This window comes from Lacerta agilis, chromosome 12 (assembly GCF_009819535.1).
Source record: "Lacerta agilis isolate rLacAgi1 chromosome 12, rLacAgi1.pri, whole genome shotgun sequence".
Lineage (NCBI taxonomy): Eukaryota > Metazoa > Chordata > Lepidosauria > Squamata > Lacertidae > Lacerta > Lacerta agilis.
The window spans coordinates 42,954,790-42,980,249 of NC_046323.1; the positions used below are offsets into that span (position 1 = coordinate 42,954,790).

The 25,460-nt window shown below is 41.4% G+C and overlaps 1 protein-coding gene across 1 annotated transcript in view; it reads left to right on the top strand.

Moving 5' to 3' along the window:
- Positions 1 to 25,460, top strand: part of LARP4B (La ribonucleoprotein 4B) — a 58,904-nt gene that overhangs the window by 29,247 nt on the left and 4,197 nt on the right. Inside the window, exons 3-16 of the mRNA XM_033164908.1 lie at positions 3,255 to 3,402; positions 3,505 to 3,666; positions 5,720 to 5,801; positions 9,757 to 9,893; positions 10,860 to 10,963; positions 11,992 to 12,102; positions 13,575 to 13,628; positions 13,729 to 13,938; positions 15,668 to 15,774; positions 17,067 to 17,318; positions 20,860 to 20,905; positions 21,942 to 22,109; positions 24,081 to 24,205; positions 24,577 to 24,688. Coding sequence (XP_033020799.1) covers positions 3,255 to 3,402; positions 3,505 to 3,666; positions 5,720 to 5,801; positions 9,757 to 9,893; positions 10,860 to 10,963; positions 11,992 to 12,102; positions 13,575 to 13,628; positions 13,729 to 13,938; positions 15,668 to 15,774; positions 17,067 to 17,318; positions 20,860 to 20,905; positions 21,942 to 22,109; positions 24,081 to 24,205; positions 24,577 to 24,688 — 1,818 coding nt within the window. The remainder of the gene's footprint in view (positions 1 to 3,254; positions 3,403 to 3,504; positions 3,667 to 5,719; positions 5,802 to 9,756; positions 9,894 to 10,859; positions 10,964 to 11,991; positions 12,103 to 13,574; positions 13,629 to 13,728; positions 13,939 to 15,667; positions 15,775 to 17,066; positions 17,319 to 20,859; positions 20,906 to 21,941; positions 22,110 to 24,080; positions 24,206 to 24,576; positions 24,689 to 25,460) is intronic.

Sequence of the window (25,460 nt, forward strand, 5' to 3'; positions counted from 1 at the left end):
TGATTGGGGCTGGGAGGACTATGGGGGGAATACCCCCAAGGCTCAATTCCTATGCCCTGCTAGGATTAAGCTCCATCAACACAGTGGGATGTGCTTCTGAGTAGACGGGTGCAAGATTGCATTGAAACTGAGGCCAGCCAAAACTTTGATGGCCGGTGCCCTTTCCTAATGTAAAGGAAGCCATTTCTCATAGAATCATAGAGTTGGAAGGGACCCTGAGGATCATCTAGTCCAATGCCCTGCAATGCAGGAATATGCAGCTGTCTCTTACAGGGATCAAACCTGCAACCTTGGCATTGTCAGCACCATACTCTAACCTATTGAGGTATCCGAGCTTAGATTTGTTTGTAGGTTTGTTGCTTAAAAAACTATAGAGGAATGATGTTTGGAGTTTTGCAGCAGTTATTACTGTTAGGGTTGTTATTAAGAGAGATTAATACTTGTCTTGTTATGTTTGTGGTTTTGTCTTTAATTTGAAAGGTAGGCAAGAGCCAAAATGGTCCAAATACAATTTATTGTGGAAATTATCTTAGACATAATTTGTTCATAAAGATACCAATTGTGCAAGCCTTAATTCTTCAAGGGAATTATTGTGTAAGAGGAATTGTTGCACAAATACACCCATCTTATAACCACATGATTAGAAGATTGTAAAGCATGCATTGCAATAGATAGCTAGTTCAATCATTTATGACTTATGATGGAAATCTAATCTTATAGTGCCATCATCTTTGAGGACATTTTCATAGTGGTACAATAAATTGCGCTAGAATGGATTTTAGCACACTTGCAGCATGGGAGAGAACCAACACTTGTGTTGCACACATGTCTATATGTGTGTCATTTTGCTTGCCTGCCTCTTGGCAAAGTGTCACTGTCAAAAGGACAATGCAGCAATGCATCTTAGATATGTCTGTTATGTATTTCTTTATTAGAGTTATACTCTGCACCTTCTTCAAATGAAGCCTTAGCTCTTGCTTTGCAGCTTTTGGTACTACCGTCCTGCTTTCTTTGACATATTAACTTGCAAATTGTCAGGTTTCTTCTGTGTTACAAGGCAATTTTTTTGCAAGTCAAAATCCAGAAAAATAATAATTTCTACCCTCCTTGTTGGTGGACTAATCATAAGTGGGATTAATAAATCTCCCAGTTGTAAGATTGACCAAGGCTTTTGCTTCAGCAAGCGTTATTCGTTGGTCTTTGTGTGACCAGGAACTTGAGTCAATCAGTTATGTTTCTATATCAAGTGTAACTGAAGATAACCCACACTCATAAATAATATGTGCTCTTCAAAATAATTTTCTTTCTTTCCTATGCCTGAATCCCAAATGCTTTGCTTTAACTTTTAGTAACTGACTTGGAAACGTAACTCCAAGTAGTAAGAGTAGGCATAAAATAAGCTGCGAGTCCTTCTTCATACCTTGCCTCAGCCCATGGGCTGGCTAGGGGGCCTTAAGAAAACTCGCATCAATCACTTTCTTTCCCCTTACTCTGCAGTAAGAATATGTTTGGACATTCCTTTACAGAACTGGTTCAACGATGATGGAGTTAACATCCGCTTTTCATCTTGCCAATGCTTAGATTTACTTTTACTATGACTCCTTTTTTTGATAATGTTTGTTTACTGCTTTTGTAAGCCTCATGCTTGCACACTCCTCTGGCATGGCACAAGGAACGTTGCCTTCTATTTTTGACTAACAACAGGTTAGCCGTAAGTCTGAATCTGGACAAACTGCAGTTAATCTTAACTAGGAAGCCTGCATTGTTTTAGTAAACTACAGTTAAAATTAACCACAGTTTAGGGCCCAGATATAACACTAAACTTCCTGCCAACCTAGCAGTTCAAAATTACGTCAAAGTGCAAGTAGATAAATAGGTACCACTCCAGCGGGAAGGTAAATGCCGTTTCCGTGCACTGCTCTGGTTCGCCAGAAGCAGTTTAGTCATGCTGGCCACTGTCATGAAATTGCCTACTCACAAGTAGGACCCTGGCAGAGACACATGTCCGACTGGCATGTTCGTTCGGGAGCTTCATAAGCTTCTTCAGCCCGAACATCACAGTGACTGATGCCAGGAGACATCAGCACACTCTTAGGATCCGCAGAGTTTGCCCAGCTTGCGTGACAGACCACAGCAACTCAGCATGTAGGCTAATCTACTTTATTTACATATAAACACACACAGAGCACTTCAACATGGCTCTCTCTCTATCTAGCATCAGGCAGCAAAGAGAGAGAACAAAGGACAATAGTCCCACTTCAGGGAGCACTGTAAGATAAACATCCTGTCTACATCACGTCCTTTTCTGTGGAATCAAAACATATACCCAGTCATGTGATAAACAAGAAAATCCATGATTGCACACAGGGAATGAATCTCCCAACAGCCACCTGACCCAGAAGTTGTATGCTGGCTCCCTCGGCCAATAAAGCAAAATAAGCGCCACAACCCCAGAGTCATCTGCGACTGGACCTAATGGTCAGGGGTCACTTTACCTTTATAACACTAAACTGGGATTATTATTATTATTTATATAAAAAAAGATAGAAGCTGCCAGTCTCCCCATAGCTACACCCAGGCATGGGAGAGTGTGCAGACCCAAGGGTCACACAGGCTCCTCCTTGTAATGCTAAACCATGGAGGGAGGTAGCGCATGAATGTCAGATTTGCACAGGCTCATATTGGTAACACTAAAATGTGATTTAGTGTAACCATGTGAATGCAGCCACTGTTGAAAACCAGTTAGATGTCTCCATTTGGTGGGGAAAGTGGAGTATAAATCCGATCATAAATATAAATAAAGCCTGGGTGGTAACTTTCATAAATCGAGTAGAGCTTTCCTGACTCCTGCTACGTCCTGCAGCTTCCTGTGGTCCCATCCCAATTGAGTTGGGTCCTTTGGGAAAGGTGTAAGATTATTATTTTTTTGGGGGAGGGGACTGCCAATGGAGGAGAGACTTGTCGGAAATACCTCCTTACAAGAGTACAAGTGCAGGAGAACAACTTGGAATCTAAGACAGTTGATGTAACTTGAATATTCCAAAGAGCTATACAAATGATAAATATGGATGAATTTGCCTTGACAAGTAATGTAGGTTGAGTTTACATAAGCACCGAACGGTCTCTTAACTGCAAGAACTCTTATTCCACTGCTGTATATCTTTTAACCATTTGTGGGTTGCATTTATAATAAGGAACCACGTAAAATTACAGGCATTTAGTTAACAGAGCGTAATCCAATTGTTATTTCCTAGGAGTCGGCCAAGGTTTCTGAACTAAATCCTAATGCAAAAGTATGGGGGAATCATATGTTACATGTGGAAGCAAGCGGGGCTAATGATGGTGGCGTGAGCAAAACCTGGGAAGAAATAGCAGATCATCCACCAGATTCCTGCAAAGAAGGTATGATTCTAGCTGAGTGTGCTGGTCCTCTGAGCCTTTTCTTTCTAATTTAAAGCAGATAAAGAATTTATTGGTTTGTGACTCTTGCAGCTTTTTCTGCAGGGTTGGAGGCCAATGGTGATGGTGACAAAAAGCACCAGAATGAATCGTTAACAGAACTGCAAGAACCATCACTGACAGCTCCACTGCCAGACCAGACAGATATGAACCCTTTGGCTCTAGATCATTCAGAGTATGAATCTATACACGAAAACACTCAGACAGGTAAGAAAGAAGGCTTCCTTGTATGTTTGTTTAATGGCTTTCCAACTTACTAAATGACCCCCAGTGTTTATCCTAAATATGTACTTGACAGGAACTTATAAATTACAAGCTACTGAAGAATTTTACCTGAGCAACACTGAATTATAGGCATTGCTACAGAAATGACTAAACAATAACAATAGTTGCTCGTACGAATCCTTAATGCATAGTCTGAAATAAGTAGTGCCTATTAATGTAACAATTTTACCAGCACGTTTGCATGTATTTATAGGTGGGGCTCAGTCTGCTTCATTTAGGACAAACCACTGTTTGCCCCCGGGCTTGTGACTACAGTACATTTAAAGAAATATTAGATTGATCATATGTACAATATTTCAAACGTTCAAACTCGCCTCCGTCATTAAAAAGCAATCTAAACTTTGAAGTCTCAACAGCCCAGACAATGCTAGGAACTTTGAACCTTCACTGTCTTGGGTAGTGAATATATTTACTAGATGAACCGAGTATTTTAGAGGATCAGTGGTTGTAGTGTTGACATGTTATCTTGGAAGTCTTAAGTTGTATAATGAAAAGTGCCTACAGTGCATAATTCAGGAGTAGCCAAAGTGGTGCTCTCTAGTTCCCACCATCCCTGACCATCGGCCATGTTTATTTTAATTTTTTTAAATGAAGATTGTGTTCCTTGGCAAAGGCAAGAAAAGCTGAATGATTCACATTATGCACATTTTATTTGCAGAATTCAATAATTCTGCTTTTTCTGGTTACAGAGAAAGACAAACTATGCAGGGCATTAAATCTGCTCACTGTGCAACCCACACATGACATGCTGACTGTTGCCTACATGGTATCAATCCTCCACAATCTCAGGGCCAGAAACTTGCTCTGCAGACTCCTGCAGCTAATGTCAAATACTGTGTTTGCAGGGTGTGAACATAGGATTGCAAACAATGCACAGCTCTACCATTTTTATACAGTATATTGACTCAAGAATAGATACCACCTGCCTGGGGTGCTTTCTGTTTTAAACTAATGTTATTGGGGAAACCTAATATCTCGTCTAGGGAAGTTGCATTGCACAAGCATTTTTCTATTGTGCAAACAGGCAGATATCATTGGATGTTGTTCAGTGCAGCCTAACACTATAATTCTTGTATCATTGCTTCTGAGTCCAGAAAAGGAACTTTTCAAAACATTATATAATTCTCTTATCCATCTTAATCAGTTTGGAGCTCTGTACTGCTTTTTTTTAACTGATAATCTAAGTTTTTACTTAATAGAATGTAGCAAAAAGAATTTAGCTCTTGTGTCTGCTGCAACATTTGATGGCAAGAATTTCCATTGTAGTACCAAACACAATGCTGGCTCATACACTTGCTGTTAAAATTACAATGAATAATGCAACTTTCTTACATAAGAGTTTCATGTTGGTCTTCGTACTTTGAAGCTAACAAGTGAATATTTTTTCATATTATATCATAGTGCTGGGTACATATTTCAGACTGCTTTCTCTGCAGTAATATATTTCAAGTTTAAACGTTGACGTTTGAGATACTTGTCTGCATTGAGTGTGTAAAGGGTGTACATAACAGCAGGAGGGAAAGGACTAGAGGCCTTCTTGATAGCTTCCAGATATATAAAAACCAATTCCTGTTCAAATATTTACATATTTTACATCACCCTTATTTCTTAAAAGCTATTGCAACTGGAAAGGAATCCTAACTAATATGTCAGTTGTTTATGTATTGATGGTTATATAAAATGATTGTTGCTTGGCTTTTCAGTGGAGCCAACCTTTCCTAATGAGTTGGGGTGGGTGGACTGTGGATGCAAGCAACCCATATGTGTCTAATCTCCACCAAAGGTTCTGCTGAGTCTGTATATTTAGGATCAGGTGCAAGATACTCTTTGTTTCATGAGTTGATATGAAGGGTACTTTATTTAACCTCTATTGCCATTGCGAATAAGGTGACCTTTGACGCTTGAAGGAAGCTACTTCTTATGAAGGCTTGGGTTTTTTTCTGACTTTTGTCAAACTCATGTCTTCCATTTTTAGGAGGTAAAGAACAGCTGCAGTCAGAAGGTCAAGAAGACCTGCGAGAAGTACTGAAAAAAACACTGGAGTTCTGTTTATCTAGGTAAGCATAACATGTATCCAGTATAGGAATAGAATAGAATAGAAATACTTTATTGTCACTGTACCACATGTTTACAGTGAGATTAAACAAGCCCCCCTCTCCCTCACAATCTCTCAGTTCTTGTTACACTCTGTGTGCTGTCGTACAACCTCCAACCCCAAACATCAGCTGCAATTTTGCTGTCTTCCATTCAGCAGCCTCACGGCCCATGGGTAGAAACTGTAGTGACCACTCATGCTGTATTTATTTATTTAAAGCATAGCAAGCAAAATAGAGATATATACAAAGTAGAATTCTTAGATGCCAATATCCAGGTTTGGGAAAAATACTCTTGCTAAATATGCAGCAAAGCAAAGCAAAATATGCAGCATAGAGAGAGACCACACATTTGATAAGTTTAAAAAGGTTGATTTATATACTCATAAAGGACAGGTTCATGTGCTTTTCCATGCAGCATTCAGTAAAGATTGCACAGGCAGTAAAGCCTGGCTTAGTTACAGTGGTGGAAGTTCCTAAATTATTGGTGTAGGAATTTAAAAGAGACCTGTTATAGTGATGCGGTCTGCGCTTGGAGCAAGCAGCTCAGATCTCACAAATTGAGCTTCTCAGGTAGACTGTGAGGTACAGCGATAAGGCTTGATTACCTTCCTCCCAGGTTGGAGGGGAGCGACATAGCTAAGCTTCCCAGGCCAGCTTACTCTTAAGGCATCAAACCCTTCATGCATTAATTAGACTTAAGCATGTTGGTTATCCCACATTTTTATCCCCATCTTCGTAACAGAAAAGAAAAAGGCTTCCAGAGCAGTTTACAGATATTTGCCTTTTAGGATGCTAGGTTAAGTCACGTGTGGGGAACCCTTGCCCTTTCAGATGCTGCTGACCTACAACTCCGATCAGCTCTAGTGAGCATGGCCAATGGGCGGCGGGGGGGTGGAAGTGCAGTTCAGCGCTATCTGGAGGGGCCACATGTTCTCCACACCTGGCTTAAGTAATCATTACTACGGAATAAGTCACTACCCATTTTCACAGCTAAGCGTTAACGCAGGAAAAAATGTTGTGACATCTGGATTTAATAGAAGTTCATTATCCATATGTGAAGGGGGCTCGGACCTTGAGAAGCATGGGAAGGAACAAAAATACTACAGAGTAAATCCGTATGGAATTATTATTTTTTTCTCAGTTAAATTTGTAATTTTTTTCTTCTTGCTTTGCTAATTTACACACTGAAGCCTGTCAAGATAAGTTGTTTTTTAAAAAAAAAAAAAAAAAGCTGCCACAAACTCATTCTGTCTGCAGCCAGGTTTGTTTTCAGTGCTTTAGAAAACAGTAACTATTGAGAATATGCGGGGATTCTTTGCTGGAGTTTCCCGCGCGTAAGTTTAAGCCACCTACGCACAGGGTTCCAGTTGCCGGGGATATGCGGCCAGCGTTCCACGTGCGTCCTTGCACGGGCGCCGGCCGGCCTGCGAACGGAGCGGCCGATAATTCCGGAGCATAAACTCCCACCGGACCGCTGTTCGCCAGGCTAAATCTGAAGGTGCGTGAGTAGTCCAGGTGAAAATGCCTCGTGAACTATCTACAAAGACTTGCGACCTCCTGAGTTACTCTAAAGTTACATACCCAAGCATTAAAGGCTAAAGTTACCACCAAGCATAATGGCTAAATAAACCCCGAAAAATTTTAAATAAAGATGAAATAAAGACAGACACGTTTCTTTGAATGGCTTTGGCTGACCCGCATAGGCTTTTACACTTCGCCTATCACTATTCTAAGTTTTTCCTAAGCTATCAGACCCTGCACCGCCAAATCTTCCGCAATGCTAAGGCTAACTAAATCTATACGCGCCAAATATTCCGCGATCTAAGCCTATGCTAAACTAAAATTACCTAAACCTTTACCGATAGATCTTCCGCAAACTAAAACCTAGCTAAGTCCTACACGCGCTTTCAACCCATCCAACCCATCCAGCCCGCTCCCCAAAAATCCCTTAAACTAAACTAAACTCCAAAATAACATAACCGAACTGAGATTAACTGAGATCAACTGAGATGCCTAAGCGGGGAGCCGCAGCCTTTTATTGATAACCAAGTGTGACATCATAACCAATATATTAACCAATAGTAACACTGTTGCTGCCCCCAAAAAAGGCGGGAAGCAGAATAAACGATCATTGATAACTTCAAAAAACCTCTGGAACTAACTTTTAGGCGGAGTGATCTCAGTGGCAAAATGTCCACTGAGTCTTACTTTTACTTTCACTTTAGAACGGAATACATAAAATAGTGCATAAATAACATAAACCCCAAACAAATAACCATGGGTTCAAAGGAACCCACGAAGTGTATTCCCACAAGAATAGACTTAAGTCAATTGTGGCTTGTCAACTGTAGAAAAAATTATTTATTTATTTATGCATGCACTGATGCCTCCTGTATGTTGATTGTTTAATGTATGGAGCTGCTTGGCCGTTGGAAATCATAACTGAACTATTTTCAAGACTAAAACTTCAAATACAGTCCATGCATGAGCCTCTGTGACCCCATACTTAATTTGATGGGAGATAAAATATACCTCTCAACATCTGGATATGACAGCTGGATAGCACAACTGGTTAGAATGTGGTGCTGATAACACCAAGGTTGTAGGTTTGATCCCAATAAGGGACAGCTGCATATTTCTGTACTGCAGGGCGTTGGGCTAGCTCAGGCATGGCCAAACTTGGCCCTCCAGATATTTGGGGACTACAATTCCCATCATCCCTGACCACTGCTCCTGTTAGCTAGGGATGATGGGAGTTGTAGTCCCAAAACAGCTGGAGTGCTAAGTTTGGCCATGCCTGGACTAGATGATCCTCAGAGACCCTTCCAGCTCTACGATGTTTTGAACAAACCTTGACTGTGTATGACCTATGGAGCTAAACTCAGCCCACCAGCTATATAGATTCATATAATTGTGGAGTTGGAAGGGACCCCAAGGGTCATCCAATCCAACATAAAGTGGCCTATTATGGACTTGATCAGGGGTCAGCAAACTTTTTCAGCAGGGGGCCGGTGCACTGTCCCTCAGACCTTGTGGGGGGCCGGACTATATTGCGGGGGGGTGTGTGTGTGTGAACAATTCCTATGCTGCACAAATAACCCAGAGATACATTTTAAATAAAAGGACACATTCTACTAATGTAAAAACACACTGATTCCTGGACCGTCCACAGGCCAGATTTAGAAGGCGATTGGGCCAGATCCAGCCCCCGGGCCTTAGTTTGCCTATCCATGGACTTGATGAATCTCTTTGCTGTTCTGTTTCCCTAACGCTGTAAAACATAGTTTTAAAAGTACCTGGCAGGTAGGCTGCATCCAGTTTGGTGCACCTTATGTTGAAAATCCCTGCCCCCCCCTCAACCCAGGCAACAAGTCTAGGGTAGTTTCATAGGTAGCTGTTTGCTTCACACTAGTAGCAAAGGGAATTTTAAGTAAATACATGACAGTATCTTAATACATGGGACGCAGGTGGTGCTGTCGTCTAACCACAGAGCCTAGGGCTTGCTGATCAGAAGGTTGGTGGTTTGAATCCCCGCGACGGGGTGAGCTCCCGTTGCTCTGTCCCAGCTCCTGCCAACCTAGCAGTTTGAAAGCACATCAAACTGCAAGTAGATAAATAGGTACCACTCCGGCGGGAAGGTAAATGGCGTTTCCGTGCGCTGCTCTGGTTCGCCAGAAGCGGCCTAGTCATGCTGGCCACATGACCCAGAAGCTGTACGCCAGCTCCGTCGGCCAGTAAAGCAAGATGAGCTCCGCAACCCCAGAGTCGTGCGCAACTGGACCTAACGGTCAGGGGTCCCTTTACCTTTACCTTAATACATGGATGTTGACCGATAAAAAAGTCAAATGCAACTTTTTCGCTTGTGTAAAGATAAAGAAAGGAGTTTTATAGTGAAGACTCTGCTTTCCTTCAACAGAGAGAATCTTGCCAGTGACATGTACCTTATATCTCAGATGGACAGTGATCAGTATGTGCCAATAATGACAGTAGCAAACCTTGATCACGTCAAGAAGCTGAGTACTGATATGGATTTGATTGTTGAAGTGCTGCGATGTAAGTAATTGACAAAGCACCTATTTTTTACTTGAAGATAAATGGTGAATTTTTGTTCTATGAGGTGCTTAGCATTGGGGGAGGGGTGAAGCCAGTGGGTGAGAGCTGTCTTACCTTTGAATGTACTTAAATGACAATAAACCTGTCATAGCAGTAAATTCATGCTGGCAGGGGGGGGGGGGCACCTGCCATTTAATCTTCTGTTTTATACAATAGATTTATTGGAGAATGCCCCTCTGTCAAACTGCTCAAGTTGGGTATCCTAATGATACAGCTGAGGCTTTCTGCATTGTTGCAGTTAAATGTATATTCAGTATGTAGCTTGTTTAGCTTCAGCCACTACAGCCTTTTCTAAGTGGAAGTTCTCCAAGGTTGGTTTCAAAGGTACCTAACAGGTTTCTGCTCCAGCACACCATTTGCAATTTTTATTTAGCAGTTTACTAATTAAACCTGTCAAATGCAATTGTTTTGCATCATGGCTAGAGTCTGTGTATATGTATTTGAAAGCAATTACCATTGGTGTGGGGCAGTTTGGAATCTGATAAGTGAAATGCTTGATTGTCACTTCTGATCATTTGCTTAGTGTAGTACCAAAGAGTAGTATTGGAATGTACACTCTTTCATTTCAAATTGAAAAAAGAGCCTTACAAGATGGACTTTCTAACAGAATGAGACTGGTAGGAGTGGGTTTCCCCCTCTGAAAGGCTTCACTAAGAGGTGTGGTGAACACTCCAGGAGCCAAAGTGGTTTATTTCAATTAGGGGCTGAAAGATCTTTCCCGAAGTAAGATGTTTGCCTGGGAGACTTAACTGGCATGTGCCACGTTTGTACACATGTGTTTACAAACTGGAGATGAATAAGGTAACAGATCTTACTCTAGTCCTACAAAACTGCAGTGTATGTAAAACAAATCCCTGCTTAACTGGTTGAATTCTAAGTAACTGTGTTGTGTTTGTCTTCCCCTAGCATTGCCTTTAGTCCAAGTGGACGAGAAGGGTGAAAAAGTCAGGCCAAACCAGAATCGCTGCATTGTGATTTTACGTGAAGTACCTGAATCTACTCCAATTGAAGTAAGTTCCGTATACAGCAGTCAAACAATTCACAACATGCTTTTAAAAAATCCCACCCACCCCTATACCTTTGCCATAGTGCTAAGTGGCTACAGCTTTAATTGTGATTGTCTCTCTCTCGGCGATCACTTGTGGCCAAGTAAGATTTTCTTCCATATAATTGTGCATTCATGGTATCACTCACAACTTTATGAAGCATACAAGGAAAACAATCCCACACTCAACCAATAACTAAATACCTGTTTAAAAGAAAATATTGAATTGCCACTGAGATGCCATTTATACCTTGTCAGAAAGAAGTTTCTGGAGCTTTCAGACAGCAAGTGCCTCTCTACATGCTTCCACCATAAAGTTAAGGCTGCTCCTGGAAGACAGATTCCAAATCAATAAATGTAGAGCAATGGACAACATTTTGAGTGAGGTGTTCTAACTAGCTCACTGACAGTAGAAGAGATCAAGGAGGTTGAATAAATGCTATTTGAAGAGAAAGGGGTGTTTTAAGAAATCAAAAAAGCAATTTTGGTCTTTAATATGCAGAGTGATATTAACAGGAAAACACAATTTCATGAGTCATAAAGTTTGACTTAGGAACATCAATCAAGGGTGTATCTGCTGTTAATCTGTTAATTGAAGGTGAACACAGTCTGTCTTTGTATTTACAGTTCAGTGGGTAGTATCTGAACTGTACTGGAATAGACCCAATTGAAATCAATGGACTTTAAATTAGTCATAGGTGTGACTTAGTCAGGTGCCACCCTGGAATTGTTTAGGCACCAACATCAAACCTTTAGGTGGCAGCCTTTACATAGTTGAAAAGAAGAAATCAGGTCCCTGGAATGATGGGACAGCATCAGTACCCTACTCCATAGCCCTTTCTTGTGGAAATTAAGGATAGTCAGTGATATTTTTGTGCCTAGGTACCGTACTTTTTGCCAACAGTTCTCATGAGGCCTTTACATTGCTTGGTCCTAAATGAACCTTCTGTTGTACTTGTCAGTGAACCCTCTTTCCAACCAATCTTTCCTTAGGAGGTTGAAGCGCTCTTCAAGGGAGATAACTTGCCTAGGTTCATCAACTGTGAGTTTGCCTATAATGACAACTGGTTTATTACATTTGAGTCTGAAGCAGATGCACAGCAGGTAAGCTCTCACTTTTTGTGGTGCATATATACCGTATTTTTCGCTCCATAGGACGCTCCGGACCATAGGGCGCACCTCATTTTTAGAGGAGGAAACAAGAAAAAAAATTTTTTCTGGTTTTCCTCCTCTAAAAGCCCTGTTTTGTTTTGTTTTTTGTTTTGTTTTTGAGGATCAGCTAAAAGTTTTGCAGCTTTTTTTGCAAAGGGAAAAGCCCTGGGGTTTGGGGGGGTTTTTTTTTTGGAGGATCAGCTAAAGGTTTTGCTGCTGTTTTTGCAAAGGCAAAAGGCCTTTTTTGAGAATCAGCTAAAAGTTTTGCAGCTTTTTTGCAAAGGGAAAAGGCCTAGGGGTTTTTTTTTTTTTTTTGAGGATCAGCTAAAGGTTTTGCAGCTTTTTTTGCAAAGGGGGAAAAGCAAAGCTCCTTTTGCAAAAGGGGAAAAGCAAAGAGGAAAAGCCCCATTTTTATGGGGTTTAACTCACATTTCTGAAAGATCCTAAGGAAAGGGAGCCATTTCTACTGTTTTCAGACAGATAATCTAATCAGCCAGTCACATGTCCTGGGGAAACAAACAACCTCCCTCTGCAGCACATTCAACAAAGGAGGGCGGGGCTGAAAGGGAGCCGGGGACTCTTATCTCTCTCCCGATCTCTTGCTGATCAGCTGCTGAGCGGGTCCTTTCAACACTCCCTTTTCTCTTTGTAAAATAAAAAGCACAATTTGCTTTTGGCCCCTGGGCAATTCAGCTCCAGGGACCACCATTCGCTCCATAAGACGCACAGGTATTTCCCCTTACTTTTTAGGAGGGAAAAAGTGCGTCTTATGGAGCAAAAAATACGGTACTTTGTGTCAATTATCCGTTTCGGAGATTGATTATGGTTACTCTTGACTGAGGTGCTGTGAATAGAGCTCCACAAACAAAATTGGTCCATAATACAGTGTTCATGTAAGAAATGGCAGGAAGCCATCATGTAGTTGCACAGAACAGCAGCCTTCATAATTCAGAGAAATTCATTGCAGGCTTCATTGTTGTCTAGTCATGGTTTCCATAATTAAGTCTAGAATACATGTACTTCTTGGAAATTTTAAATCCTACTAAAAGCAGTGATTCAGCCAACTGCTGTTGATTACAATAAGTCTTAATTGTGCCTTTCTTGTCTGGGCTGCTCTCAAAAGCTGGTTTAGACCTAGAGTGGAATTTTTGAAATGGAGTAAGTAGCTTCCTGCTGCCATCTTTACTGTGATTTTAGTACCACGTATGATCATTGCCAAACAGGGTTAAAATGAAAACTGATAATGCCTCTGACCATATGCTGAGGACCTGTCTATAATCCAGTATAAACCTGAATTGGACCCAAGTATTATTAAATAGGGAAGAATGATATTGTTTGTGTTAATATCTGATATACCGGTACTTTTTCTTGTGAACTTACTATGTCTGCTGCCTTTCAAACAAACTTATTTTTCACTCTTAAAGGCTTATAGATACCTTAGAGAAGAAGTGAAAACCTTCCAAGGAAAACCAATTAAGGTAAATATGTTTTGTTTTTAGCGTTCACTGAAATACTTCTGAGAGTGGTCGTCTTTCTCTTAGGCTGATTCTTCTAAGAGCATGCTCTTCTGTCTTCTAGGCAAGAATAAAAGCAAAGGCTATAGCTATAAATACATTTTTGCCAAAGAATGGATACAGACCTCTGGACATGAACATCTACACACAGCAGCGTTATACAACATCATTTTACATACCTCCAGTATACAGCCCCCAACAGCAGTTTCCACTGTACAGCTTAATTGCCCCACAGACGTGGTCAACAACACATAGCTATCTTGATCCATCACTGGTAAGCACTTCAGAATCATTCGTTTGTTGCTTTTTAAATGTTCATGCTGTTGCTTAGTCTTGAATATAACCGGGGCATACTAGATTCAGTTTATAGCTCCGTAATAACTGGTGTACTTCCTGATCCTGTTTTAATATACTCTTACTTCTCAACCCATATATTAGCATTACTTCGTGTTCCTCATTTTTAGATAATTTTGTAGCAGCAAGTCAGAGTAGCTAAGGCCAATGAAAAAGAAGGCCAATGAAAAAGAAGGCCTCTTGAATTTTTTTTCAATTCTGTTAAATCCCCTTCAGTGTAAATAGAAGTTGATTATAGGAACTAAGGACTTGATTATTTATCCTCATAACCTTAAGACCAGGTGTTACGATCAAGCTACATATTAAGTAAAATTGCATGTCAGAATCCTCCTTGAATTTCAGACTTCCAAACTACATGCAGTGCATAAGAGGTTTTGACCTCAGTCTCTCTCTTACATGCTAACTTTCTGCAGATACAAAATGTTTTTTGTGTGTTTTGTTTTAATGTAAAAGAGCAATTGATTTGAGACATCCTGCCCCACAGCAGTTGACTGTACACCCAGAATACATAGGTCTTACAAGGAAGTTTGCTTCATTCTCCTTCCTTTTTGCAATCCAGTGGCCCCAGGCACATGTTGAATATTCCCCATGCAAAAGGAAGATGGGTAATTTGGAAGAGAAAATAGGTTGAGACACAGGACTGGGCTGTTTCTGATCATAACCTTACTTCTGATGAGTACTTCAGATAGTTTCCTTGGAATTCATGAAAACTGTCCAGAATACCTATGTTTTTCGAGAAGCCATAGCATAAGCATAACACTTGGGTCAGAGATAAAAGCCAAAAACATAAAATAAAAATGTTCCATCTTCACAGTTAGAGGCAGTATGTCTTTTTGAATGCCAGTTACTAGGAATCACAAGTTGGAGGTGGGGTGCACTCAGATCATGCTTTCAGGTCTCCAAATGCTTCTGATAAACTCTAGGTTAGATTACTGCAACACATTGTACATGGGGCTGCCTCTGAAGCTGGTGCAGAATTCTGTGGCCAGGTTGCCTACCAGGGCAAGACATTTTGAACATATTACACCAATCCTGGCCCGACCGCAACAGCTGCCAATTATTTTCCAGGCCCAATTCAAAGTGCTGGTTTTGACCTATAAAGCCTTAAACAGCCCAGGGCCACAATATGTCAAGGACCGCAAACCCAGACCTTGCAATCATCATCTGAGGCCCTTTTTGTGCACCCCCTCCACAAGAGTTCCAGAGGATGACAACACAAGAGCGGGCCTTTTCTGCGGTGGCTCCCCATCTGTAGGATGTTCTCCTCAGGGAGGCTCACCTGGTGCCTTTATTACATATCTTTAGGTGCCAGGCAAAAAACATCACTCTGTAACCAGGCCATTTAAATGTGTGTTTGGCAGGGTGATTATTGGTTTGCTTTTGATTTATTTAGTATTTTGTGTTCCCATTTTGTATTTTTATGTTGCAAACCACCCTGTGATCTTCTCAGGAAGAACAGCATACTAAATAAATTAACAAACTTAACTGGTTGGCAACTGTGAGGACTGGATCCTGGTCTAGCTGGGCTATGCACCTGAGCCAGCAGGTGCTGATCTTAATGTAAAAATCAGTCCTGTGAGGTCATTTCAAGAACTCTGAGAGTCTATTAAATCTACAGCTGTGTAACTTGCAGTACTTCTATTCCATAGGTAACACCGTTTCCAAATACTGGATTTATCAATGGTTTCACATCTCCTACTTTCAAGCCTACTACTTCTCCACTGACTTCACTCAGGCAGTATACTCCCAGAAGCAGGCAAGTTTCATCTTTTGTGCTGTTAAGTTATCTCTGTCATGGGAATTGTTGGAATGGCATTTGCCAGGAGTATGCATCACTTTGGGATGTTCACTTCTCTTGAATACTATGGCCTGTCCTCACTTTATAATGGTATAAAGAACTATTACAATGGTACCTCTGGTTACGAACTTAATTCGTTCCAGAGGTCCGTTCTTAACCTGAAACCGTTCTTAACCTGAGGTACCACTTCAGCTAATGGGGCCTGCCGCGCCACCAGTTCTCATCCTGAGGTATAGTTCTTAACCTGAGGTACTACTTCTGGGTTAGCAGAGTCTGTAACCCGAAGTGTTTGTAACCCGAGGTACCACTGTAATTGGTTTTTTTTATTTTAAAAACCCCCAGACCTTAATTACAACCCTGGGTTATGTTAATGTTATACTAGCAATTTGAAGTTGATTAAGGGAAGTGGCCTACGTGACCTCCCCAAATGGAAATCTGTGCTGCTAGGAGAAATAATAATTTTACAAGGATTGCAGGCATTGTGTCTTCATGAATTGCTGTGGTCACAGATCTCAGTGTGATGAGGCAGGCTTCTTCTAAAAGAGACATTGTTGGCTTCTAGAGCCAGAAGAACTGAACTAGATGAAAGTGAAGCAGTGGGAGGAGAGGGGATGGTGGCTGGGAGGAGAACAGAGTCAGTGTTGGAGCTGCAAGGTATTTAATATCCCCAAGGGCAGGTACGTCTAGAATGACCACTCTCTCTTAACTGTGGTTAAAAGATAGGAGCGGACCACAGAATCACATACCTCTTCCCCAGAGCAAATTCCACCCTCCCACCTTATCCACTGGTTCAGGCTAACCAGACAGAAAGTTAACCACAGTTAAGATTGATGCCAAGATCTCCGTCATGGTTAAGGTGGGCGGAGCACACATTCTCATGATGGAAGCCGTTGCATCTACAGAAGCACCAGGCCTTTCCATATAAATACTGTAGACTTTGTAGAAGTAAATGTATCTTCTTTGTAGAAGATAGATTTTGAGAAGACAATTGTTACAACCTGTCCTGTTAAAATTACAGACCTTTGTCATGTTATGTAATAGTTTCCTTTGATTGCTCTAAAAGACCACACTACATTTTCCCATGAGTGTTGGGTGGATTCCCGCCACAGCCTGAACAATTTATGTATTCAGTAAACATTTGCCTTGTGCTATAAAAGGAATAGCCTTTAGAAAGTTCTTCAGTGTGGTTCTGGAAGTTGTCTACAGATTTTGCACAATGGTTTAAATTATGTCTTTTGTTCCTCCCCCAGAAATCCCAGCAAATCACATCTACGGCATACAATACCCAGTGCGGACAGAGGGCCAGGACTTTTAGAGAGCCCTACAATATTCAATTTTTCTGCTGACCGCTTAATCAACGGTGTCAGGAGCCCACAAACAAGGCAACCAGGGCAAAACAGGACACGGATGCAAAGTACGACAAGTTATACCAAGCGTGAAGTGGGCAGTGGGCGAGTAGAGCCTGCTGCTTTAGACTCATCCCCAAGCTTAGGTAGAGGAAGGTGAGTATTGGAACATTTATTAAGCACTTTGTTGACTAAGTGCTGCTCGGAGCTCAATTAAATCATGTGTTTCCACCGTGTGGGAGTAATGAAAAGTGGAAGATGAAACCCCAGGTGAGGAGAGACAGTGAATTGGGGGGGGGGGGAGAGAGAAAATAACTTTTAAAAGCAATTTTTTTTAAAAGGGGTTTTGTAGAAATGAGAGGCTGGGAAAGAAATTCCACAGATGAGGTGCCTCTAAGAAAACGTGCATGCAAGAACTGCGAAGATGCTTACTAACAAAAAGATTAGAATCTGTATTGACACAAAGAATTGGCAGACTGAAGTGAGTGGGAAGATTTCTGATGGCTACATAAAGAGGACTGCAACAGTTTGGAATGCTTCTAGGGCAATGAGTCCAAGAGAGGGAAATAATTGCTTGTAGAAAGAGGCATTAACATGGTGACAAGTCGAAGTGAAGAAGTACTGAACTAAAAAAGAAACATCTGATTGGGAAAGTGTTTTGGCGTTAAACTAGTGTCCATATCAGAATATGGCAAACCATATTCAATCTGATAACATATTTCTGTTGCTTTAATGGTTATATAGCTAATTAGAATTTGGAAGTTGCAATTTAGCTTACTTACTTATCCTGCCTGCCTTCGGTTACGGAGTCCAAGACACTGTTAATGCAGCTCCCATGCAGGTACTGGCTAGGCTGAGACCTGCTTAGTTGTACCAAGGTGGTGACCTCATTGGCCTTCACACCTTGCCCTGCGATCCTAGAACCTTTGTTGCTCGGTGCTCTGTGATTCGGCAGGGAGAAATTGTGTTCAGAATGAAGAGCACAAGCTGGCTGCATCTGGTCTTTTCAGGAACACAAATACTTTATTTGGTGGGGGTCAGTTGATATTGCACGGGCTAGGGACAAGAATTTTAAACTCAGTAAGGAAGATCAGCCAAGGAAGAACTGGAGGGCACAAAAGACATATTAATAATCTGCCAAACATTCCTTTTGGTTTCTAAGCATTCAACAGAGCTTTCTCTGCCAGAGGGGTGAAACTGGAAAGGGGGGGTTGTAAGATTTTTTTTTTTTAAGGAAGCCCAATTCCTTGCCAGAAATTTATTTCTGTGCTGCTTGAATGGTCTGAATAGGCATGGCTTTCTGTGTGTGCCTAACATACAATAGCCATCATTGCAATGTAAATGCTGATTGGATCTTGCACTTCATTAGCATTGATATGCAGTGGTTTTCAAGTTTTCCTCTTGTTTGTTTCCAATAGTAGTGCTCTGGACACCTTTTTTATTTTACTGCAACTAATCTATGAGGTATTACACGTACACATGCACACACAATTGAATTTTTGTCATTCTCGCCCTATCCCGACATCTGAGTGCTGAGAGCAGATTGACAGATTTCATAAGACTTTGTAGGTATCTGTTTTCAAGCTACTGTCTTACAGTCTACCCCTTGTGCCTGGTGTTACTATGCTAGTTCTTATTTGCCACTGCAAACCCTTATTCTATGAATGCAGTCATTTGTCGCTACCATTTGTAATACCAAAACTGCAGAGAGAAATGGAATTGAATGGAGTGGCTGGAACCCTGAACAGAACTCAGCACTTCAATCTTTTTTGTCCTTTATGAAGATCTATTACTAATCAGCCTTATGCACATTGACGTTATTTGTTACTTAGAAAACATAAGGGAATTGTGAGACAATTGTTTACAAAGGATTTAAGTCCCCTGTAAACTTGCAAGAAACCCCAAATTCCTAGTGCTGTAGATATTTATACAGGTACTCAGCCATGCCATGCATAGTAGGACAATGTAGCTTGCCTTGAACAAGGAGCACCAATACTATGCAAGAGAACGAAAGCACATTGCCCCCATCTCTCCCCCTCTCTCTCTGCCCCCCCTCTCTTGCCCTGGAACTGCATGATGTCTACGACAATAGTGTCTCATACCAAATGTAAACGAACTGTGAAAAAGACACTACTGTATGAATAAAAAATGGAGACATTTGTACTTTTCCTTGTTTATATGTTTGTTTTGTAACACAAGGAAATCTTTAATTTTTATTTTTTACAAAAAACAGGAGCAAGAACACCATGTACTTGGCTGTGATATCAGTCCTTAATCATTTGAGACAAAAGCACAGAAAGACATGAAAAAAATAGTGGTGGGGAATTTTGTTAGTTTGTTTATATTCCCGCCTTTTTCCCTGATGAGGCTCCCCAGGCGGCTTTCAGATAAAAGCAAACCGAAAAAAGCTAGTTGCCATTATCCCAGAATGTATTATTTATCAACATATTTTTCATTGACAAAAATTGGAAAATTAAGCGGTAATGCAATCTTTGCAGCTTAATAGTTGAAATGCAGGTTATTTAATGTGTGTCAGGATTTGATTGTATTCTTTGAAGAACAAGAAGGCTGCATAGGTGAATGACTTCTATCAGTTTCCTATGCTTTAAAGCTCTAGCCAGAGAATAATGGCAGCACCTGTACTTTGGAACTCCCTGCCACTTGAGATCAAGCAGGTGCCTTCACTGTACTCTTTTGGCGCCTGCTAGAAACATTCTTGTTTAAACAAGCCAACCAGATGCTTAGAAAGTTGAGGTAACTTTAATCTGTTTTAGTATGTTTAACTTTGCATGTTTCAAAGTAATGGCTGTGAATTTTTCTCAACTTTCTTGTTTTATCTGTTTGTAAACCGCTTTGAGCTTGTTGGTTTTTTTTTTTACAATCAAGTGGTGTAGAAATTTTAGGAATTATATAAATAAATAATATTCAGGTGAAGGTTATGAAGACTCAAGCTTGCAGCACACCACAAGTACTGGAATTCCGTTCCAAAACCAGGACCTGCCAGTTAGAAAACATGCTGGGAAAACTAATTGCTTGCATTACCTTTACCTATTTAGCAACCCCTTGCTTTTATGAATAGGTAAAGGTAAAGGGACTCCTGACCATCATCAGGTCCAGTCGTGTCTGACTCTGGGGTTGCGGCGCTCATCTCGCTCTATAGGCTGAGGGAGCCAGCGTTTGTCCACAGACAGCTTCTGGGTCATGTGGCCAGCATGACTAAGCCGCTTCTGGCGAACCAGAGCAGCGCACGGAAACGCTGTCTACCTTCCCGCTGGAGCGGTCCCTATTTATCTACTTGCACTTTGATGTGCTTTCGAACTGCTAGGTGGGCAGGAGCTGGGACCGAGCACCAGGAGCTCACCCCGTCATGGGGATTCAAACCGCCGACCTTCTGATCAGCAAGCCCTAGACTCTGTGGTTTAACCCACGGCGTCACCTGGGTCCCGTGCTTTTATGAATAGGCAGGGTTAATTAAATAATCTGACGTGGAGGGAGTTACATTGATGCAGCCAAGGAATTAAGGTGACATACAACATTATTCCACCTCCCTCCCAAAAGATTGTATCCTCTCAGCAACTCTGTGAGTTTGATAGGCCAAGAGATAAGTGTCTGGACCCAAGGTCATGTAGTAGGCTTCTTACCAGCGATGCATAGAGCAAAAGTAAGTTTCTTATTACATTGATTTTTCTGCTTCCAGGAAAAACTCGTATGGCTATCGAAAGAAGAGAGAAGACAAGTTCACGGTGAGTTTGTTATGGCTGCAAATATCATGAATGACATAGTAATACATGAAATGATTGACATGATATAATTACTAAAGAATAAAATGCAGTCAGTAGCTCCTGAGGATCATGAGGTGAATACCAAGGTTGAAGCAGAGTCATTTTTTTCATCAGGGTTACTGAAAAGCAGACTTTGCTAAAATGGTCCTCACCCACCCGTCCACTATTTCTCCTCCCAGCCAGAGAATAGTCTGCTTTCATTGGAAGGAGAAAATCCCCTTAACAAAATGGATCTTAGATCTGTTTCTTTGTGACGTTAAGGTCATGCAAATCCTCCTTGATCCCCATTTCCCCCAACCCTTGTTTCCTCTTGTTTCCTTTTCCCCTCCCAATTCTTTTTCACCCCAATTCCAAGCCATTTTCCTCCTCTATGAGGTGGCATCTTATACACCATGAGGGGTGTTTTGTGCATTGAGATGTGCCCCCCCTTTCTGTGTAGTTCCTCGCCCAATGACTGCATCTGGTTGATGACCAGCTTTAAAATGTTCTCCACATGTGCAATGGTAGAAACAGCCTTTTAAATGAAGTATGAGACTTGCAGGTTCTCCTGTTAAGTCTGCCATCATTTTCAATTTGCCTGTAGCAAACCAACTGGGGCCATGATCAAGCGACTGTGGTCTCTGTGGAAACATGTTTCCATATGCATAGTTGACGTGTCACTTTACACGCCTCATATTTCACAAGTGCTTGAACATGAGTAGTTCTGGATCCTGGCCTGGGTCTATGTCTTCATGTATTTTAGTCCCTTAAAATGGCTTTTGAAACTATACAGATGGTTCACAAGGAACTCCTGAAATCATAATCTATATGATTTACTTTTTCAAAACTTTGTTTAAAAAGTCTTTGGCAAATATTAGGACATAGATGCATATAGCAGTGTGGCTATAGTTTGGTTAAAAAACAACAAGTAGATGACTAATGTTAAGATGTTTTTAAAAGTTAATAGTCTTTCAATAAAGCCTAACATTTCTAACCCGGCACTTTTTTTCTCTCGCAGAGAGGACAAACGCAGTCTCCACCACCACCAAAGCCTCCATCCCCAAGTTTTGAATTGGGACTGTCCAGTTTCCCTCCATTGCCTGGAGCTGCTGGGAATCTAAAGACTGAGGACTTGTTTGAAAACAGACTATCAAATGTGATAGTAGGAGGAACATCAAAAGAAAGAGTGAGTATGCAGGTGAACTGGGCAGGGGGTCTGCAGATGAAGGCAACCCCCCTCCCCCTAGCAATTGCCTTGTTTCTCCTTTGGGAAGCCTGCCTTGTGCTGTGAATCAATCTGCGACACTTGTGAAATATTTGTCAGAAAAGAGTTAACGCTAGGTTGCAAATTCATCTGAAGCGGGGCTGGCTTTTTAAATTGGATTTCAGTAAACTGATATAGCTGAGTAACAGACAAATTTCTTAAACAAACCAACATCTGCTTGTGGAACTGGTCCAAAGAGGCTCGTATCAGTGGCCAGGTTGACTTGGTAGTGACACAGAACCCTTAGTATCATAGATGCGTCGAGTTGGAAGGGACCCTGAGGGTCAGCTAGTCCACCTCCCTGCAATGCAGGAATCTCAACGTGTGGTCCCCCATCCAATTTGAAACCACACCGGACTCAGCTTAGCTTTGCAAATCTGCCAGCAGTTTTATTGCTGCAGCACCCTCCTATTGATGATCAAAGAAAATCTGAAAGGAAAAGGGTGCTGTTTCAAGATATAGTTGTCCTTGCCCAGATGCAAAGCTTATAACAACCATCTGTAAAGGTGCCACCTTCTACTTAATAAGATGACTAGTCCATCTTGCCCTTAGTTTTAATACCCAAATAGACTTCTAAATGGTTTAGAAGCATAAAAGCCTACTACACAGATATTAAAGTATAAACATCCAGAATTAAAGTACAGTACTATCATCACTGACAAGGAGCTCTCCAGAGTGTTTGGTCAGAAGTTCTCCTGGACCTCTACTGTGAGATGGCATCAAATGAACATGAGACCTTTTCACATGTTGCAGAAATGACACCTGGCACAAAAAGTAGCAGTGTGGGATTTTCCTCTTTCTGGTGCCAGCCAGTCATGCCCTCTTACAGCGTGCTCTATTCTATAACCACCACCACCACCCCATATATTTTTAAACTCCAAACCCTTCCTCCTCCCCGCCTACTGTAAACCTTGGAGTTAGTTCCCTCTGTCTCTGCTTCCTCTTGTTCATTCTGCCTGCATAAGGATCCACACTCAGAGAATGGAATTTCTCTTAGTATACATGATGGCTTGTGCTGGTCTACTCCGCTTTAGCCACTACCAAGCGCTGCAGTTTATTTGATACTCCTGCTTGGAATAAAAGTCTTGAGTGCAAGCAGCCCTGTGCAGAGTCCTGCTTGCTGAATAGAGCATTTTCACTAATCCCTTAAAACCACTGCTGAGGGCTAGGGGTCATGCAGAGTGTTGTGTGGTGTGGCACGGATGAAATCAGTGTACAAAATAAAGGCCGGCATCCAACCAACTTGTTCTGCCAGCACAAGCATTTATGCTTATGCAACAGAACTTTCCTCCCTTCTTCCCCCTGCATGCACCTGCACCCTCTCCAAATCTGTGCTGGGATTGGAGGGTTGGAGGAAGGCCAGAACAGATTCAGAGGGCGCTTGTTTGCACAAGCAGCGTTCTGCGTCTAAACCAAGCGATTCCTTAACTTGTTTTGAGTTCTCTGGAGCTATTGCTCTAGCTCAGTGATTCTCAAACTTCTTTCTCTGGGCCACACTTTCAGTATAAAAATTTGCTCATGCCACACCAATTTTTTTATTGATAAGGAATACATTGGAAAACAAAAAGAAACCACTCCTAGCAGTTCTTGATTTATAACATAGAACACAGCTGCTTTATAATATGATCGTGGGGCATCCAGAAAATACAAAACAATGCAGCGACATAAGAACATGAATCATTCCCACACACTTGATGCTCTTGCTTTTTTTTTTTTTGAAAATATATCGATACTCTGGAAATAAAAATATTTTGATACGATACTATACTACACTGAAGTGTTTCTTGGGCTCTGTTGGAATCTTTTTTCCAAGTCTGCTTCTATAAAGGCTTCGAGTGTATGTTGGCTTGAGTTGAAATGCATTTGAAATGACCCGAACTTCGTTTTCTTCAGAACCTCAGCGCGACTACTAGTACAAACACTATTCCATCAGGAGTTCCTCGAGAGCCTTTGTTGCCAGTTTCTTCTCCTCTACCCGGGACGTTTGAAAGGTCTCCTTCCCCATCCCAGCCTCCTGAGTAAGGACTTAATTATACATGGCTTTAAATATACTGCTCTGAATCAACAGTTTGCATTTTCCATCATCAAAAGGTTAGGTGTGACACTGTGTGAATAGCTCTTGAAAAATTCAGTTCAATAACACCCCATGCGTGACCCACAGCAGTAGTCTAGAATTTACTTTTAATCTTGCATGCTCAAATACTAATTTTAAGCCTGACTCTCATAGAGGGGGAAAAGCATAATTTGCATGCATCCAAAGTGGGAGGAGCGACTGATCATTGATTCCCTACAGCAAAAGACAGGAATAGAGGCTTCTGCATGTTGACTTTAGTGTGCTGAACGCAAAGTTGTTCGTTATGTTCACATGTTACTTTGTACTACTTTGCAGTGACTCCAAAGTCATGGACAAGCAGCAGAGAGAGACCCCAAATATTGAAAGACTTTCTTCTGTACTCACTACCGCTTGCAAATCGGTACAAGTCAATGGGGCTGCTGTAGCAGTAAGTGCATTTGACATTCATTAAGGCATTCTCTGTTTAATTAGTACCTTCTGTCCTTAGCTATTAAATGATAGATGAGTTATTTACTGCAATAAAAAAAAATCGAAAGAAAATTCCAAATGACTTGGCTTCCTGAGAACAAAGAAGTTGAGGGGAGGTGGGGTGGAGAAAAGGAGAGCTAGAAATCTGCACTGCTTTCCTGGTGTTACCTACTTTCTTGGCATTACTTGATGGCTCTCATGGCCACCAGGTGGTAAGAACTTCTGTGATCAGTTGAAGTGTCCCAGAATATGCCATGCCCTCAGCAGCCACAATACTGCTTAGTGAGCTGCCTTTCTAACCATTGTAGACACGCGTTTGTCGCACTACATGTCTCACCTTTGTTTAAGACACTTATTCCTGTCCTGAGAAGTTGGGAGCTCCAAGGCTGCTGATGGACAAAATTTTAAAATCATAATAAATGGCCAGCGGCTTAAATGGAAATGAATAAAATTAAGAAAACACGAAATGGCAAAAGGAGAATGACACAATAAACTGAATCATGATGAAAAGAGAAATGCCCGTTCTTTATGCCAGATACATAAATGGAACAGAATAATTGTTGCCAGATGTCTGAACATCCAGCATAAATGCTGGATTTGAAAGTTGTTGCATGCTAGAAATCAGGAATCCACAGTTTCTGTCTCGTGTCATCCATGCCTTTTCAGCTCTCCCGTGTGTTCTTCCCCCACCTGCCCTGTTCTCCCAAGCAGTTGTCCCAAAGACTGCATGT